The sequence below is a fragment of the Oryctolagus cuniculus genome, chromosome 6 (genome assembly GCF_964237555.1).
Source record: "Oryctolagus cuniculus chromosome 6, mOryCun1.1, whole genome shotgun sequence".
In the NCBI taxonomy this organism is placed as follows: domain Eukaryota; kingdom Metazoa; phylum Chordata; class Mammalia; order Lagomorpha; family Leporidae; genus Oryctolagus; species Oryctolagus cuniculus.
Window position 1 is genome coordinate 163,812,075 of NC_091437.1, and position 20,231 is coordinate 163,832,305.

Here is a 20,231-nt window from a genome sequence, read left to right on the forward strand (position 1 = left end):
CGCGGCAGGTGAGGTGCTCCATCTAGGTCTGTGACACGAACAACACAGCAAATACAGACAAAGCAGTTATGCGTGGCTCCTCTTGGAAACATCACTGCCACCACTGTTTCCTGAGCTAGTGACAGGAGTGATTCCCCTAACGACGCTGGCTGGCTGGTTGTGTCAGATGACAGAGGACGAGGGCCAGATTGGCCTGAGAGGCCAACTCTCCCTCGTGCTCAGGCCATACACGAGGACTCCATTTCCTTCATCACCTGACTCCTCAGGGTAAAAGATCTCTAATCAGAGCCAACACAGATGCCTTGTTAATTGCAGAATAAGGGGAGTGGTAGGAGTGGACTTTGTGTTGTGACATCTACAGAATACAGTGTCAAAGGTAGGTACCTGGCAAAGACCTCTGGACACTGTCAGCTCACTCCTGGGGTCCCTGAGACTTTATCTGCTTAAGACTCTGGTGATTGGCCAAGGCTGTCAGCAGCTTGTTTGCTTCCTCAAGTAGATTAACCTTGGAAATGAGAGTAAACTGTCCTTGGATTTATTCAATTGTGAATATTGAGATGAATGACTATGCCCTCATGGGATGGTTTCAAGTAGAGCAAGGAGACTCATTGAACAATTACTACATTTAGGTGAGGATGCAGAAACATGTCCAAAGTGCAGACAACAAACATACAAAATAGTGGCTTTGGGAATCTGGGGTGATCAATAAGGGCTTCATGGAAAAGGTGATGACAAAATTGGGTTTTGAAAGATCGGAGTTTTCCAGATAGAAAGAACTGATGGGATAGGGCCAGAGGGAATAGTATACATCTTTTTTTCCAGCAAAATGGTCAACTTTGAAATATAAACACTGAATTAGGGTCAACCAAAAGGGATGGGTTCTGCTGCTCATGCTTCCGTGTGAATCAAGTCTGCCAATTCTTTCCTGTAGGAAGCTAGCCCACAGTCGACAGAACACCACCAGATCCTACTGCTGACAAAGTTCCCTGTCACAGCTCTGATGCGCAGTCATCTCTGCTTGGTTACTGATTTCTGTTTGGCTGGGGCTAGCATTCCACTCTCTTTGGACCACAGCAACCGACTGCAATCTTGACTCTGTGCACCCAGTTCAATTCACCGCCAATCAGTTCTCGTTGACCAGTCCTCTACTATCACATCCTTCCAATGCTCACCATTCTCCGCGGTTAAGCTGGTTTGCAGGGCCTCCAACGAACAGGCTACCGGTGGCCTTTCCAGCATCACATCTGTCCACACCTCGTTGGCATTCACCAATGCATTCTTTTCTCCCAGATCCTGCCACATCTCCAGCCCTCACTCCTACCGCTCCCCTTATTCTGCAATTAACAAGGCATCTGTGTTGGCTCTGCTTAGAGATCTTCTACCCTGAGGAGCATTCCTAACCACCCCCATGGCTGAGGGAACCAGCCCTCTTCTTCACTTCTCCAGCAGGCCATATGTAGACATGGGTCTCTGCAGAGTCATTTTCTGTCCAAGGCCCACAGTTCTCCTGCTAGGCTCTGCTGGCTTATTTAACCACAAGGACAATCAAACTAGGTGATCTGGGGGCCGGCACCATGGCACAGTAGATTAATCTTCCGCCTGCGGCGCTGGCATCCCATATGGGCACCGGTTCTAGTCTTGGTTGCTCATCTTCCAGTCCAGCTCTCTGCTGTGACCCGGGAGGGCAGTGGAGGATGGCCCAAGTGTTTGGGCCCCTGCACCCGCATGGGAGACCAGGAAGAAGCACCTGGCTCCTGGCTTTGGGTCGGCGCAGCTCCGGCCGTTGTGGCCATTAGTGGAGTGAACCAATGGAAGGAAGACCTTTCTCTCTGTCTCTCTCTCTCCCTCTCTCTCTCTCTCTCTCTGTAACTCTACCTGTCAAATAAATAAATAAAATCTCTGAAAAAGAACTAGGTGATCTGTAAAAATATATTCAATAAATGAATGAAGAAAAGCACCCAGCAAAGAGTATTTTCTCTAAAGAGGAGAATGGACCAAAAAACACTAGGCGGGTGGCCCCTATGTCGGCAGCCCCTACTCAGGCCTGGAAGATGGAAGACTTGAGATGTTACTAGTTTGCACAGGAGACCAGGATATAAACTCAGTCCTGTCCTCTTCTGCCACCAGCTGAATAATCTGCTTAAAATCCGTATCTCCGCTGAGCTGTCCTGACAACACCCAATATGGTCAAGCCCCCTTTTACATCTCCCAGCACTATAAATGACTATGAATGTGAATTGCTTTTTCAAGACCTCTTTTTGCTCTGGCTTCATTGCAAACTGCGTGAGAGGGCAGACAGAATTGTTGACCACTGTCTCACGGAGGACTTAACCATAACCACTGCCCATATGAATGCACCAGGAACACCTTAGACTGAGGCTCACGCACTGCTAAGAGGAGGAGAACACTAAGCTAACTCTGAAGAAGGCATCTACTGATGCCTGTGCTGCACGGCGTGTGGACCGAGACAGACACGACCCTCAGGCTTGCTAGGATGAAAAGACATGTGCGGGTGAGAAGTGCCCCCAGACTGACGGAGGGCAAGTGTTGGATGCAGTCATCGTTTCTATCCTAGCCCTGCCAGGGACAAGCTTTCTGCCACTGGAAAATCTGCTTAAGTTATTACAGCTTTCATTTCATCAACTATATAATGTGCAGACACTCAGGGATCAGCGAAGGCAAATATTACGAATATCCAGCAAGGAGCCCAGTGTGAAATGTGATCACTACTATGGGACCGGCATTGTGACGCAGAGGGTTAAGCTACCACTTACAAGGCTGGAATCCCATGTAAGTGCTGTGAATCCTGGCTGCTCCACTTCCAACCCAGTTCCCTGTTGGTGCATCTCGAGGTGGGGGTCGTCAGCAAAGAATAGTCCAAGTGTTTGGGCCTCTGCTACACATGTAGGAGACCTCAATGGAGTTCCAGGCTCCTGGCTTCTGCCTGGCCGAGCTCCAGCCATGGCAGCCACTTGGGGAATGAGCCAGCAGATGGAAGATTTCTTTCTCTCCCTCTCTGTAGTTCTGCCTTTCAAATAGATAAATAAATTTTTGGAAAAACAAAAAAGGAAAGAAAATTACTCACTACATTTGGCCAAAGCCCTTGTGTGGAAGGGTAGGGCATTTGTGGTGTCACCATGACTCCACTCCTGGGGAAGCAACAGGGGAGGAAGGAGGATGGGAACAAGGAGAGAGGGACTCTCAAAGGGGGAACATATATTACGCAGCCCAAGTCCCAAGCAAACTTTATGGAGTGAGATTTCATCCTCCCCTTGGGGAAAAGAAGAAACAGAGACTCAGAGTCTTGGAAGACCTTGTTCAAGCTCTCACAGTTAATCCATGAAAATACTCAACCTTACCTTTTGGCTTTCCCTCCTCCAAATCCCATCGTCTTGCTGGTATCCCTACTGCTGCCTTACTTTGTCTTCACTCAGTGTCTGACACCCCTGTGTCAAGGACACAGCAGGATGATGCTGAAAGTCTGGGAGGTGACATGACTGCCTCACTGTCACCAGGTGACATCTCCCATCCCTCCCAAAAACACTGGACAGGAGCCAGGCTTCCAGGGGAAGGCATGTGGAATCAAGGCAATTTTCAGAAATGAAAGGGGTGATACATAAACACGTAACACTGTGGACTTATTTTTACTGATTTATATTGCTCTTCTGGAAATGACCTGTGGAATTATGACAGATTCCTCTGCAGATGGAAGCAATGCACCATAGCACATCCTGTGCACCATTTAGCAAGAGCCATCTATTTTGCAGGATAATAGAAAATCAGATCATCATTGAAATGAGAAATTTTAAAACCATTTAATTTTAATGAGAGGAAATACAACAGTGCTTACAACCTTAATTCTTAAAATATATGTTATTAACAATAGGTTTTTAAACCATAAAACAGGTTTTTCTTTAAATAGCCATCATGTAATTTTCCCTGTTAATTCCTTCTTCTTTATTTGTTTTGCTAATAAGAAACCTTAATTTGAGATCTCCTTCTTAAAGGAGGCTAGGTGCGCGATGCGGTACTGGTCAGTATAAGCACAGTGTTGCGTAGCAGATGTCAGCAGAACCTACACATCTTATAAAACTTACAGTCAACGTACAGCGACTTCCAGCTTCCCCTTCACTCCAGCCCCGGAAATCACTGTTAGATTCTCATAAAAGTAAACTCTTTTAGCGTATGTCCCTCTCTGATGGCTTGGACAATTTAGTATAACCCTAAAATTGACATGAAAACACAGACAACCCCAAATAGTCCAAGCAATTCTGGGAAAGAATGATAAAGCTGGAGGCTTCATATAAACATCAGATATGTGCCTCTTAATATATCAATCTTGCCTCAATAAAGTGCTTTGACAAGTGACAGTAAGCCCAGAAATAAACCTCCTTACCATGTGGCCAGTTGATCGTTGACAAAGTGCAAAGAATGCACAGTGCTAAAAGGAGGGTCTTTTCCAGAAATGGTGTTAGGAAACTGGATGTTCATGCACTGGAGAGTGAGACTGATTCCTTATCCTATACCATGCACAAAAACCAACTCAGAATGGATGGAAGACTGAGACATTAGACCTGAAGCTATAAAATTCCTAGAGGGAACATAAGGGTAAAGCTACATGACATTAATCTTGGCAATGATTTCTTAAACACAACTCCAAATGCACAAGTAACAAGAGCACCCATCTTTGGGTTGGGCTACAGGAAACGAAAAACACCTGCACTGCAAAGGAAGCAAAGAGACGGAAATGGCAGCCTGTTGAGTGGGTGAGAAAATATTTGCAAACCAAATATCTAAAGGAAGGTTGCTACCCAAAACACTGAAGAAATTCCTACTACTCAAGAGCAAAATAAACAAGTAAATAACCCGCTTTACACTGGAATAGACATTTCTCCAAAGAAGACAGATAAATGGCTAACAGGTACAGAAAATGAGGCTCAGCATCACTAACTTCAGGGAAAGGCTTATCAGAACCACAACGGGACATCACCTCCCACCTGCTAGGAACGGCTATTAGTTTTAAAAAGCAGTAAGTGTTCATCAGGATGTGGAGTAATCAGAACTCTTGTACACTGTCAGTGGAAATGTTGCAACCACTATGGAAAGCAGTACAAGGTTCCTAAAAAGAAAAACTAAAATTAGGGAGCTGGCATTGTGGCACAGTGGATTAAGTTGCTGCCTGAGATGTCTGTAGCACCTATCAGAGCATCCATTGAAGTCCCAGTTGCTCCACTTCCAATCCAGCCCCCTGCTAACGCACGTAGGAAAGCAGCAGCAGATGACCCAACTACCAGGGCTCTACCACCCATGTGGGAGAACTGGATGGAGTTCCAGGCTCTGTCTTCCACCTGACCAACCTCCAGGTATAGCTGCCATTTGCAAGAGTGAGCCAAGTGAGCCAGTGGCTGGAAGATATGTCTGTCTGTTTCTCCCTCTCTCTGTCACTCTGCTTTTCAAATAAATATAATAAATCTTTAAAAGCAAACTAGAATTGCTATGTGATCCAATAATCCTTCTTTTGGATAAATGTACAAAATAACTGAAATCAGGATCTCACGTTCACTGCAGTATAATTCACAGTTGTCAAGATATGGAAACAATCTAAATGTTCATGCATGGAAAGAGGATGGAGGGATACACACATACACACACACACACACACACAAAGAGCGACAGCGAGAGCAAGCATTATGCAGCCTGAGAAATGAAGAAGATGCTGTCACATGTGACAACTTGGAGGAAAAAGGAGGACATTTTCCTGGTGACTTCTGATCTTTCTCTAAGTGGTTAACTTTAAAGCTTATTATTCACAAACGTCAGAGGGACTCTAGCACGCAGCTGCCTCAGGTGTGCACAAGTGTTTGCACAGCACACGCCACAGGCAGGCACCTTGCTGCTGCAATGAGTTTTAGCAAAACACGGAGCCAAACACAGGAGTGAACTCTGGGTGCTCATCTTCTTGCCTTGGGGAAGTCACGTGGGCTCTCCGCGCTCTGCTTTCTGCTGTCTGTGTTTAGGAGACAGTGACGACGATGAAGAATCACTTCCAGAGCTGAGTTGTGATTTTTGTGGGCCCCAGGCACTTTGTCCTTCATGGGCTCCTTCATCCACAAAATAAATATTTTCCATTTTATTTTTATAACAGCACTAGTATGAAGATAAATATTATAGAGACAGAAATACATTCTGATTTTAAAAGAACCTGAGACATTTCAGATGTCCCTAAAACTGCTGCAAATGCTAGGTGCTGTGCCTACTGCGTGCATCCACTGACCACTTGTGATGTGTTACAACTCTGGGCACTGAGGGCTTAGAAATTCAGGTTTTCCAAGGCTGGGGTTAAGGCTGCTGTTCCACTGCTGGGTCACTGACTCTTTGCACTGTGCCAGAGACACAGTTGCTGCTTGACCAGTATTTCATTAGTGAACAACCCAAGGGCGCTGTCTCTGCTTACAGTCCAGAGACTACATGTTTCACTGTAAAATTGCCGGGCTGTGTCCTACACATATATAGTTCTAGATCCTAATGGAAAGGGAAGGAGAATGCTTACAATGACAAACAAGGGCATTTTGAAGCAAAGATAAAATTCAAGGAACCTGGTAAGAAGGGAGCAAGGAGGTAAAGGAAGAGCCCACCTGGGAGAGGAGAAATCTCTTCCCACCCCCACCCTGCCTGTGAGATGCACACCTCTCTTCACTGGAGAAGGGGCTGTGGGGACACAAGGCTCATGGAGGGGGCTTAGAGCTGGGCACACTGTGTAGGTGCACAGTGGAAGAATTCTTCCCTTCTGCAATTCTCTGCGATCCAGCTAAGAGGAAAACGGCGTCAGAACGGCAACCTTGAGCAATCTCTCAATGACATGTGTTCTCTGTCCGAGAAGGCATCTTCCCAGGCAAGCACAGGACGCAGGACAGGGGTTTCCTCTGTGTCTGTGCTAGCAGAACACACTGCCCATAGCGGGGCAGGTGCCAGTGATCTCCATGGGGGAGCAAAGGAACACAGAGCCTCAAAGCGCTGGACGGGAAGAGATCTGCTAGGAAAGTCAAATGCCCACGTCTTCATCTGCAAGTGCTTTTCTTCTCATGCTTTCAGATGTTCTTGGATTCACAGCACCATTCATTCAACAAACACTTCTAGAGCAGACATTACATGCCAACTGTATGCAGTGAACACATCAGAAATGTGCTCTGCCCCAGCCATTCACATAAAAAATAACAGAAAATGCAATTAGAAGATGTTGATTTTGTTGTACAAAATAGGCATTGTTCATGAGCTTTCTGAAGTATTCTCGTGTTAAGTTGATTTCTGTACATATTAACTACGGAAATCCTCTCTGAAAGCTGTTATCCCATTTCCTAGTTGAGAAACTGAGTCTTCACAAGATGTCCAGGTTTTCCATTTTTTCTGGAGTCACACTGCATCTATCAACTCAGGTACTGAAAACCAGAAGTCTCCTCTCTACCACACCACAAAAGAGTGGCAGAAGGGACAATGTCCCTCTGTTTATGCACTGACCTGGTGGTTAATGATTGGGGGGAGGAAAGGCACAGCACTCTCTGGTTAAAACTCCAGCTTTAACTGGAGGGAAGGAGGGAAGGAGGGAGAGAAAAAAACAGAGAAGGGAGGCAGGGAGGCTGGACACAGATCCACATGCATTCCATTGGTTCCACTGCACTGCAGCAGCTGGACTATGCATGAAGCAAACGCCAAGTACTTCACTGGGAAGTGTCAGGCAATCACAAAGCAGCAGAGAAACGTCTCCAGACATCCAGAGGACGTCTCCAGGGGGGTCTTATCCAGCTCTCTTTCTACTCCTTGGAAAACTGAGACCCAGAGAGGGCACGTGGCTGGCTTGTGGGCATGTGACAGTCAGTCAGAGCCACATTCCCAAGTCTTCATTCAATGCCCCATCCACAGAACCGCACTGTGGCTGCAGGAGTGACATTCATTTTAATTATGTAATTATGTGGATAAATGAGAACGAAAACTAATAAGGGTTTTTCGGCATGTTTGTGTCAGGCTGTATGTGCAAGGCCCCTGTAAGCTCATGTCACTTAACCTTCTCCTGTGAGACAGGCATCGTTGTCCCCCTGGGCAGACAGGCCATGAGTCAGGGGATAAATCATTCCCCCAGTAAAAAGCTGCTGGTTTGAGATGGGGAAGGAACAGAAGGTCTCACTCTGCCGGCTCTCAGCCAGCAAGTATAGATGTCAGAGACGCCTCTGGAAAGAACAGGGGGCCAGGGCAGAGGGGCCTGTGCTAAGGAGAGAGGCACAGGGCAGCCCTGCCTACACCTCCCTGCTCTCTGTCAAGCTAACCAGCTCACTTCTCTCTGGAGCCCTTGTTTTGCAAATGTCTCTGCAAGGAAAGGCTTATTTTGAAGGGGACACCTGTTCTCTAATCCTTCCAGCGGACTCTGCAATCTGTGCGGATGCCCACGTTGTTTGCTAATGCACTGGGCTTCTCGGGGATTTGGAGGCACAGCTCCCAGGGGAGGAGGGAGAGTGGATTTTGTTCCTTGCTTGGCAGCTCTTGCCTGGTGGGAAGGCACAGGGTGGGCACACAGCCCTGCATCCGCATAACTGGATGAGACCCAAGTGGAAAATGCACAGGAAAAGAATCGAGTCCTGAAAATAACCCATTGAGCTAAGCTCCATGAGCAGGTTCAGTGCTAAGCATCCAGAAATAAGGCATTCTATCTGATTCTTGTAAAAGACAGGGATGTCTGCTCTGACACACATCCCCCAAAATAGCCAAGAAAAGAAATGAAAAAGAAAGCCATGATACTGTTTGGTTAGGTCTATTTCTGCAAAGTTTTACACATACTCCTGGAACCCTCTGCTAGAGAGATGGATGCTACCCCATTTCACAGCTGAGAAAACTGAGTTTCCACAAGAGTGAATAGGTATCCCCGAGCTGAGTTACAGGCATCTGTCACAGCAGGCACTGGAAAGCGGTCTCCTGTCTACTGCACTGCAAAGTCCCAGAGGCACAGGCGAGGCCGAGTCACGGCTGGATGTCACCTGTAGCAGAGACTGCCGGTTGAGATGACCCACCATGGCCTCCCACAAGGCCTAGGGTTTCTGAACAGAGTCCCAAGGCAGCCCAAACAGCACCAGCTCATCAATGTAGAGGCCCCTCACTCCACAGCTCATCCCAATCTGGATTCTATCTGCTGCCACATAGAACAATGGCTGGATGGGGCCGGCACTGTGGCACGGAGGGTTAATGCCCTGGCCTGGGGCGATGGCATCCCATATGGGTGCCGGTTCAAGACCTGGCTGCTCCACTTCCCATCCTGCACTCTGGTGGGAGACCCGGAGGAGGCTCCTGGCTCCTGGCTTCTGATCAGCGCAGCCAATTGGGGAGTAAACTGGCAGATGGAGGACCTCTCTCTCTCTCTCTCTCTCTCTCTCTCTCTCTCTGCCTCTCCTCTATCTGTGTAACTCTGACTTTCAAATAAATAAATAAATCTTAAAAAAAGAAGGCTGGCTTGTAGAGCTCTCTCATCTTGCAGGTCTCGAAAGGATTATGCTTCACACAAGCTTGCATTCGTCATTCATCCAACACATGTTTCTTGGGCACTGTTTTTGTGTGCCAGGTATGTGAGCCCTTGGGATGTGAGACAGAATGAGAATGTCTCCATTTGCAGCTGCTTACCCAGCTGAGGGGAGGGCAGAAGCATCGAGCATTTGGGAGAAAGCGTCTCCTAGAAAATCAGAGAATGTGTCCATGGCGGGGGTGTCATCTGAGCAGGTGCTGGGGGACACATGGAGAGCTGCCCGTGGGCACTCCTTGGGGTGCGGCTCTCATGAGGAGCACTTTGCTATGCTTCTGGGGCACCAGCAGAAGCCCTCAGCTCAGGGGATTATGCGATGAAAATGTCCTAAATTCATTTGTGGCCATTGGCATTCTCTAAGGTCTCCTGCCACAAACCCTGGAAAACAGTCAGAGTGAAGATGTTTAGGTAACAGGCTCGTGGGACCAGCACATGGTGGTGGAGAGGGTCGGGAGACACAGGACTGTGATGTGGCCACTCCCGCTGACCCCTGGGGATCTAAACATCGTGATGGTACTGCAGATTCAGCCTCAATTCTCCCAGAAGGTTAGGAATCATGGGACCCCCCTGGGGGCATACTACCATGCCTATTGCAAGATGAGAGGTCTGTTCTAGTCCTTGGAGATGGACAGGGGACAGGCAGCCCCAGCCATCTGTCCTTGCCCATTCCCATGACAGCCCTGACACCATTCATGCAATGAGGGGCTACAGACATGGGCATTCCACACCGGCAGGTTCACTGCTTTCTGCTCACTTTCTCCACTCATTCAGTTGCTATTCTGCCAGGTGCTAAGCACACCAGATTCTTAGAAGCTTAGTGACTGTTTATAGTCCTCCATCTGTAAGTCACTAGAAGCCACTCTCAAACTAGTCCTATTTGGCTTTAAACTTTGCTCCTTGGAGTGCAACCCTGACCTGGCTCCAGGTCCCCCATCCCTAGGGAGGCTCTTGGCGGCACTCTTCTTTGCTCCTCAGAACTATGAGGACATGTGACACAGCAGTTTGACCAGAGAGACACGACTCAGGCTGTCTTTGCAGGCAGAACTCCTGGATGGCTCTCGGAGCTGGGAAAGGTGATGTCATGGGAGACCAAGCTGAGCATACGACCTGATATTCTGGAAGTCTGGGAACAGGGCCTGGCTACACAGGACACTAGAGCTCCTCTTTCAGGGACTAGCAGAGCATGGATAGCCACAGCAATTCATGCCATGGGCTGAGAGAGTGGACTTGACTGAGCCATGGGCTACCCAGATGTTTGGTTAAACCATTGGCTATCTCTGATCTCAGATATCAGTTTCCTCCTGCCTTTGGACTTGAACTTGGATTGCACTCACAGCATCCACTCTCCTGGGTATCCAGCTGCTGATGGCAGTTATTAGGACCTCTCACCTTCCTTATGATTATGTAAGCCAAGTCCAGTTTTTTATGATAAATCTCTTCCTACACACACACACACACATACACACACACAAACACACAGGAGGGTGCTTCCAAAAGTTTCTGGGAAAATGGAATTAAAAGATGAGATTATTTTGGTGCAAAAAATGTTTAGTATTCATAAACAGTCATTTCACAAAACACATTTTCCAAGAACGTTTTGAAGTCCCTACAGATATATGTCTCTTCCTGGTCCCATCAGTCTGGTGAACACTGAATATGACAGATTGGTTATTTCTGAGCAGACCACTAATAAAAGAACCATGTAATGCATCGGGATAAATAAGGCAAGGGAAATCATACTGTATGTGGCCACAAAGTAACAGCAGATCTTTCTCAGGAAGACACAAGGGTAAGGGCAGGACACCCATGCTGGGTGAAGAAGTTCATACCCATTACAGCAATGGATGCACAGAACACTACATGAGGGCATTAATTGTTAGGGCCCCACTCTACTGATGGGAATACTGATGCTCACAAGTCAGGTTCAATGCCAACATCCCTCCATGTATGCAGAGTCCAGAGAAACCCCTCATTCCAGGGAGTCACAGCCTCCAAGGGGACCACAGACAACAGGCACCACGTGAAGACCATGATCCTTGTGTCTACCCCAGGCCTGGCATTGGGAATATGCCTGCTGCATGGTGCAGGGGTAAGGTAGGGACGGCTGGGTGGTAGGAGAAGGAACACACAGATCAGGAGTCTCTGCAGGGGAAGTTCCAGCAGCAGGGATCTCAGAGAGCAGCGCCCTGCCCAGCGCACGTGCACACGTTACCTCGGAGGAGGCCGGCTTGCAGTATCCAGCCCCGAACACCAGGTTTTCCAGAGAAATGATAGACGGCTCTGGTCCAGTGTCTGGTCCACCTTTGCCAAGCCAGGAGCCCCTTCCTGGGCGAGTAAAGCTAAAGGAAGAAAATAGGAGAGGAAGAAAAAGGATACAATGAGAGGAGTGGTGCCGGGAGCGCAGGACCCTTGAGGGGTGTCCCTGGGGAGCCACTGAGAAGGAATAGTTCACCCCATGGGGGAACTTTGGGAAGAAACTGGATGTTGTGATGACCATGGGGTGTATCTGGGGCATAGGTTGGGGAAATGGAGACACACAGTGCACAATGCCTGCAGTAAAATGCCAACAGCCTGTAGAGAGGTACTGAGGCAGAGTTCCAAGCTTCATCAACCACGGGGCAAGTGGAATGGGCTCCTGGCTGGGACATGGCCACGACCTTCTTGCTGCTGCTCATGGGGGTGCACCCTGGAGTGAGCTCCTTCACCCCCTCCCTGGGTCTATGTGTGTTCTCCTGTGGAAGAGCACAGAACACCATCTACCTCCACGTTTCATGTAAGAATCTAACCAAATGTCAAAGGCTGCCATGATCGATAAAGCACTCACCACTCCAGTGCTGCCTGGGAATACTACAACCTATTCAAGTTCAACAGACAAGTACACAGATCCTTTCCAGCTCTGTGATTCACCATAAAGGCCAACCAACAAGGTCAGGTGGCCACTGCAAACCTTAGAGCGAAGGGAATTAGCAGAGCTGTGGATTATTTACATTTATATTATTTCGATTTATGATCATCTACTCTACCTTTCATTTTTTGGTTTTCATCAACTGGCATATCAGGAAAGTCTACTTATACTTATTTTTCTTTACTCTCAGACCTTTTCCATTAACCATCCTCATGGATAATTTTTTTTAAGATTTATTCATTTATTTGGAGACAGAGGTCTTCCATCTGCTGGTTCATTCCCCAAATGGCCACAATGACCAAAGCTAGGCCAATCTGAAAACCAGGAGACAGGAGCTTCTTCTGGGTCTCCATGTGGGTGCATGGACCCAAGCGACTTGGAGCACCTTATCCTGCTTTTCCAGGTCACTAGCAAGGATCTGGATCAGAAGTGGAACAGCCAGGACTCAAACCGGCACCCATATTGGATGCGGGCACTGCAGGCAGCAGCTTTACCTATTATGCCAAAGCATTGGCCACAAGGCTAATTTTCTTCATCAGAATAGAAATACTACTTTATGGGCATGTTTTAAAGAGGGTCTTGACAATAAATAGCTTCCAGGTACCATAATTTGCTGTGGCTGCACAACAAAACACTGTGGAAAGTTTTAGACCCAAGAGACTCAAAACCCTGCTTAAAACATAGAGAAAGCTCACATTCTATGTTTTCCCAAAGTAATCTTTTATTTAATGAGTACAAATTTCATAAGTACAACTTCAAGAATATAGTGATTCTTCCCACTATAACCGCCTTCCCACACCCACTCCTACCCCACCTCCATCAGCCTCTCCTATTCCCAGTCCCATTCTCCACTAAGATTCATTTTCAATTAACTTTATACACAGTGAACCAGTTAAATACTAAGAAAAGATTTTAATAATTTGCACACATACACACAAAAACTGTTTGAGAAAAAGTTTACAATTAATTCTCATAATACAACTCATTGAGAACAGAGGTCCTGCATGGGAAGTAAGTACACAGTGACTCCTGTTGTTAATTAAACAATTAATACTCTTATGTATGATGTCAGTGATCACCTGAGGCTCTTGACATGAGCTGCCAAGGCTATGGAAGCCTTTTGAGTCCACAGTCTCTAACAGTATTTAGACAGGGCCATGAGCAAAGTGGAAGTTCTATCCTCCCTTCAGAGAAAAGTACATCCTTCTTTGATATACTTCTTTCCACTGGGTTCTCACTCACAGAGATCCTTCATGTAGGACACCTTTTTTGCTACAGTGCCTTGGATTTCCATTCCTTAAGAGCTCTCATGGGTTCTTCAGCCAGACCAGAATGCCTTAAGGGCTGATTCTGAGGTCAGAGTCCTATTTAGAGCAATTGTCATTCTATGAGTCTACTGTGTGGACTGCTTGCCATGTTGGAACATTCTCTCCTTTTTAATTCTATCTGTTATTATTAACAGACAGTTGATCTTATTTATATGACTCCTTTAACACTTGATCCTATCTATATGGTCACTTTAAAACTTAAGAGGGCATTTTTCCACCCAGCTTAATGGGATTTGGGATCCCATGGCATGTTTTTTAGAACTGTTTGCATAGAAGTAAGTCTGTAGGAATGTATGAAGAACTATACAGCAGGAGTTAAGTGTATGTGTGATCTCAGGTGTTAGGAAAAGAGTTGCAGATTGGTGCCTCCTCACACGGGACACCAAAATATTAGGAAAAGAGTCACGGATTAGAAGGAGGCAGTACACGAATTTACAGCCAGACCGAATTTATTCAGAGAAAATAAATCCGCAGAGGTGGGTGACCAACTGCCTGTGTGTACAAGATGGAGCATGTGGCAGAAGGCCCTTAACCCCAGGGACTGGGCCTTTTTAAGGAGGGCTAGGGCAGGGATGGGGGGTAGGGGGCAGCAGGGAGGGGAATTCCAGGAATTGGGGGGGGGGCTTGGGAACCTGGAAAATGATGCAGGGTGGGGCATGAAGGCAATAGGTTGTGAGACCCAATTAAGTTTCAACAGCAAGGAATACATTTCAAAGTTTATCTCCTTTGGGCAATGAGGGAGAATGGCTAAGGCTTGTGACCTTGTTCCATCAGTTACAAACTTCCTCCTCCCTGTCTTATTCCCACTCTTACTTTTTACTGAGATCTATTTTCAATTGACTTTATACAAATATGATTAACTCTAAGTAAAGAGTTCAACAAATAGTATTAAGAAGAAAAAAACACTGTTCCTCGACAGACAAGACAAGGGCTGTTCAAGTCATTGCTTTTCAAAGTGTCAATTTCACTTCTATGGATTTCCTTTTAGGTGCTCTATTAGTTCTCACAGATCAGGGAGAACATATGGTATTGGTGCCTTTGGGACTGGCACCATATTCATCCATTTCTTGCAAATAACTGGATTTCACTTTATTTTACCACCCTGTAGTATTCTGTAGAGTACATATCTCATAATTTCTTTATCCAGTCTTCAGTTGACAGGCATTTAGGTTGACTGCATATATTAGCTATTGTGAACTGAGCTGCAGTAAACAGGGAGTTGCAGATAACTCTTTTATTTGCTGATTTTATTTTCCTTTGGTTAATTCCGAGGAGTGGGATGGCTGGGTCATATGGTAGATATGTTAGGAAACTGGCGCAGTTGGCCACATGGCCCAGCTACCTGAGCCAGGCTCCACCCCCATCCTAATGGGATTGGCTGCTCCTGCTTCCCTGCCCGCCCTCAGGCAAAGTTTTAAAAGGGTCTGTTCCTAAACACGTGCTCTCTTGGCCCTTCTCTCCTGCTCTCTCTCTTGGCCCTTCTCTCCTGCTCTCTTTCGGTTCCTCTCTCTAGCCTCCTCCTCTGGTCTCTTGGCTCTTGGTTCCTCTCTCTTGGTCCTTCTGTCCTACTCTCTCTCGGTTCCTCTCTCTAGCCTCCTCCTCTGGTCTCTTGGCTCTGCTCTCCTCTCTCCTCTTCTCTGCTTTATCTTCTCTCCTTGCTAGCTCTTCTCCTCTCTGTCTCTTTCTCTTACAGTCTCCCTCCCTTTTTTTTTTTCCTTCACTGCCCCTTCACTCCGGTCTGTAGGTTGTTCCCCAATAAACCCTTTCCCTTACTCTGGTGTCCGGTGTGCTTTGCAACGGCTAACAAGATATATATTCAGATTTCTGAGGTATCTCCAAACTATCTTCCATAGTGGTCTTACCAGTTTACATTCCCACCAACAGTGGATAGGGTAACTTTTTCCCCACATCCTCGAAGGCATTTGTTGTGTGTTGATTTCTGTATGAAAGGCATTCTAACTGGGGTGAGGTGAAACTTCGTTGTGGTTTTGATTTACATTTTGATGGCTAAATACCCTGAACATTTTTACATATGTCTGTTGGCCATTTGGATGTCCTCTTTTGAAAAATATGTTTAAATCCTTTGCCCATTTCTTAACTGATTTATTTGTTTTGTTGATGTGGAGTTTCTTGATCTCTTTATATATTAATCATTTTATAAGTTGCATAGTTTGCAAATAATTTCTACCACTCTGGTGGTTCTCTCTTGACTTTCCTGAATGTTTCTTTTGCAGTACAGAAACTTCTCAATTTGAAGTAATCCCATTTGTTAATTTTGGCTTTGAATGTCTGTGCCACTTGGGTCTTTTAAAGAACTCTTTGCCTGTGACTATATCTTGCATGGTTTCCCCAATGTTCTCTAATAATTAGAAGGTGTAGGATCATAGATTTAGATCTTTATCCATGTTGAGTAGATTTTTGTATATGGTGTAAGGTAGGGGTCTTGCTTCATACTTCTGCATATGGAAATCCAGTTTTTCCAGCACCATTTGTTGAAGAGACTATCTTTGATCCAGAGATTGGTTTTAGCTCCTTGGTCAAATATAAGTTGGTTCTAGATGCTACGATTCATTTCAGGTATTTCTATTGTGTTCCATTGGTATATCCATCTGTTTTTGTACCAGTACCATGCTGATTTCATTATAACTGCCTTGTAGTATGTCTTTAAATCTGGTATTGTGATGCTTATAGCTTTGTTTTTGTTGTATAAGACTGCTTTAGATATTTGAGGTTTCCCGTGTTTCCATATGAATTTCAGCATCATTTTTTTCTATATCTGAGAAGAATGTCTTTGGTACTTTGATTGGTATTGCATTGAATTGTAAATTGCTTTCAGAAGAATGGACATTTTGATGATACTGATTCTTCAAATTCATGAACATGGACATTTTTATATTTTTTGTATATTCTTCTATTTCTTTGTCTTTTTTAAAAGATTTATTTATTTATTTGAAAGTCAGAGTTATACAGAGAGATAAGGAGAGGCAGAGAGAGAGAGGGAGAGAGGTCTTCCATCCACTGGTTCACTCCCCAAGTGGCCTCAATACCTGGAGTTGCGCCAATCTGAAGCTAGGAGCCAGAAAACTCCTCCAGGTCTCCTACATGGGTGCAGGGGCCCAAGGACTTGGGCCATCTTCTACTGCTTTCCCAGGCCTTAGCATAGAGCTGGATCAGAAATGGAGCAGCTGGGACTCAAACCTACGCCACTACGCCACAACGCCAGCCCCTTTATTACTTTCTTTAAAGTTTTGGTAATTCCCATCATAGAGATCTTTGACATCCTTGGATAAATTTATTCCAAGGCATTTGAATTTTTGTAGCTACTGTGAATGGGTTGATCTCAGAAGTTCTTTCTCAGCCATGGCATTGTACGTGCTTACAAAGGCTGCTGTCTTTTGGGTATTGACTTTATATCCTGCAATGTTACCAAACTCTTCCATGAGTTCCAATAGTCTCTTGGTGGAGTCTTTTGGTTTCCCTATATATAGAATCATGTCATCTGCCAATAGGAATAGTTTGACTTCCTCTTTCCCAATTTCAATCCCTTTGATTTCTTTTTCTTTCCTAATGGCTCTAGTTAAAACTTCCAGGACTATATTGAACAGCAATGGCAAGAGTGGGCATCCTTGTCTGGTTCCAGATCGCAGTGGGAATGCTTCCAACTTTTCCCCATTGAATCAACACTGGCTGTGGGTTTGTCATAAATTGCCTTGATTGTGTTGAGGAATGTTCCTTCTATAACCAATTTTCTTAGAGTTTTAATCATGAAAGGGTGTTGTATTTTATCAAATGCTTTCCCTGCATCTATTGAGATAATAATATGGTTTTTGTCCTTCAGTTTTTAAATTGATGTATTTCATTTATTTTCTGTCTGGTTGATCTGTCCATTGCTGAAAGTAGGGTATTGAAGTCCCCCATTAGTACTGTATTGGAGTCTATATCTCCCTTTAGATCCATTAACATTTCTTTTAGATAGCCAGGTGCCCTATAATTAGGTGCATATATAATAGTCATTTATTTCTGTTGATCTGATCCTTTAATCATCATATAGTGTCCTTCTTTGTCTCTGAATAGTTTTTGTGTTAAAGTCTATTTTGTCTGGTATTAGGATGGCTACACTAGCTATTTTTGGTTTCTGTTAGCATGGATGATCTTTCTACCTCCTTTCACTTTTAGTCTGCTTGCACCCTTATTGGTAAGATGTGTTTGTTGTAGGCAGCAAATAGATGGGTTTTCTTTTTTAATCTATTCAGCCAGTCTATGTCTTTTAATTAGAGAGTTGAAACCACTTATATTTAGGGTAACTATTGTTAAGTACTTACTTTGCCCTGCCATATTTTCGTTAATAATCCTAATTTTGTACTTTGGACTTCCTTTGTACTTTAACTGGGTCATCTTCCATTTCATCTTCTTTTGTAGTTTGTTCCTATTTCTGTATTTCTGTGTGTAGCACATCCTTGAGCATGTTTTGTAGGGCTGGGTGGATATTTAAAAATTCTTTCAATTTCTGTTTGTTGTGGAAGATCTTTATTTCTCTTTCATTCATAAATGAAATTTTTGCAGGGTACAGTATTCTGAGTAGACATTTTTTTCTCTTATGACTTGAAATATATTTTGCCATTCTCTCCTTGCCTGTAGGGTTTCTGATGAGATTCTGCAGTGAATATAATTGGGGTTCCTCTGAATGTAATTTGGTATTTCTCTCATACACATTTTAAGATCTTTTCTTTACATTTTACTGTGGAGAATTTTACTACAATGTGTCATGGTAAAGCTCTTTTCTGGTCATATCTATTGGGAGTTCTGTGTACTTCCTGTACTTGAATGTCTTTCTTTCTTTCTCCAGATTGGGCAAGTTCTCTGCTATTATTTCATTAAGAAGGCCTTCTAATCCTTTCTCTCTCTCTCCACACTTTCCAGAACTCCTAGGATCTGTATGTTGGGTCATTTGATATTATCTTGTAGATCTGCAACAGTGTTTTTTAGTTTTCTACTATCTTCTTCTTTCTTTTGGTCTCACTGTAATATTTTCAGAAATTTGTCTTTTAGTTCAGATATTCTTTCTTCTATTTCACCTATTCTGTTTTTAAGGCTTTCTGCTGCATTTTTTATTTGATCTATTGAATTCTTCATTTCTTTCTTATTGATTGATTGACAGGCAGAATTAGACAGAGAGAGAGAGAGACAGAGAGAGACAGAGAGAGAGAAAGGTCTTCCTTCTGTTGGTTCACCCCCAAATGGCTGCTACAGCCGGAGCTGTGCCAATCTGAAGCCAGGAGCCAGGTGCTTCCTCCTGGTCTCCCATGCGGGTGCAGGGGCCCAGTCACTTGGGCCATTCTCCACAGCAGAGAGCTGGACTGGAAGATGAGCAACTGGGACAGAATCCGGCACGCCAACCGGGACTAGAACCTGAGGTGCCGGCACCGCAGGTGGAGGATTAGCCTAGTGAGCCATGGCGCCAGCCTGAATCCTTCATTTCTAGTATTTCATTCTGACTTCTATTTAATATCTCAGTTTCTTGGGAGAACTTCTCATTTAGATCATGAATTTGCTTCTGATTGCTTCTACATAATCTGATGGTTAATTTTCTGAATTCAATTTCTGACATATCTTTGATCTCTTCATCTTCACCTTCTATTATTGAAGTGTTGTAGTGTTCCTTTGGGGGCTCATAGTGTCTTCCTTATCCCTATTTAGGGTATTTCCATTGTTTTTGGCATTTGTGGATTTTCTCTTTCTTTGTTTGCTTTTTTCTTTAATTTGTGTGTTTGCTATTTAGTGGGATGTGTATAATTTCAGTGAGTTTCAAGAGGTGCATGCTGGGTGTAGCCTGGGTGCTCTGTTCAGTATTTTAGGGTGGAGGGAGTATTCAATGCAAGGCCCCTGTGGGGCTTTGTAGTTTTCCTCTGTTTTTTTTTTTTTTCTACTTTTCTTTTTCTTCTTTTTTTTTTTTTTTTCTTTTTTTGGTTAGAGAAGGCTGTTCACTTCTGTTGGTGTGATCCGCCCTTTTCCTCACAGTTGAGGGATGCCCTAGTGTTAGTCTCTGGTGTGTTCAGGATTATATCACCCTGCTTAATGAACTGCACTTCTAATATGTGATGATTTTCTTATGGTGAGGTTTCCCTCTGTTATGAGTTGCCACGGGTGTGTGTATTGCAAGTGGAAGCACAGAGCCCCATTTACTGGAGCCTAGCTCACCTCTCAATGGTGGATGGAATGTGCTTGAGTTTTTGATATCCAGGACTTCTTGTTGGACAGCTTGTGTGGTGGGGAAGAAATTCTTCTGAAATGTTATGATTCTCGTTTCCGGGTGGGGGGTGTGGTGATGTGGCCCCTGCTATTGAAGGTTGTGTTCAGGAGAGTCAAAAGTGGCAGTTCCCTGCTTACATTCAAAAATATAAACAAACAAAATGGCTTCTCCCAGCTGGCTGCAGGTCTG

General features: G+C 44.9%; 1 protein-coding gene across 6 annotated transcripts in view; it reads right to left on the reverse strand.

The window, feature by feature from the left end:
* The window catches only part of FAM135B (family with sequence similarity 135 member B), a 364,289-nt gene that overhangs the window by 85,666 nt on the left and 258,392 nt on the right, over positions 1-20,231 (reverse strand). For all 6 annotated transcript variants that reach the window (XM_070075533.1, XM_070075534.1, XM_070075535.1 and 3 more), the window contains one exon: positions 11,772-11,898. In XM_070075533.1, the coding sequence (XP_069931634.1) occupies positions 11,772-11,898 (127 nt within the window). The remainder of the gene's footprint in view (positions 1-11,771; positions 11,899-20,231) is intronic.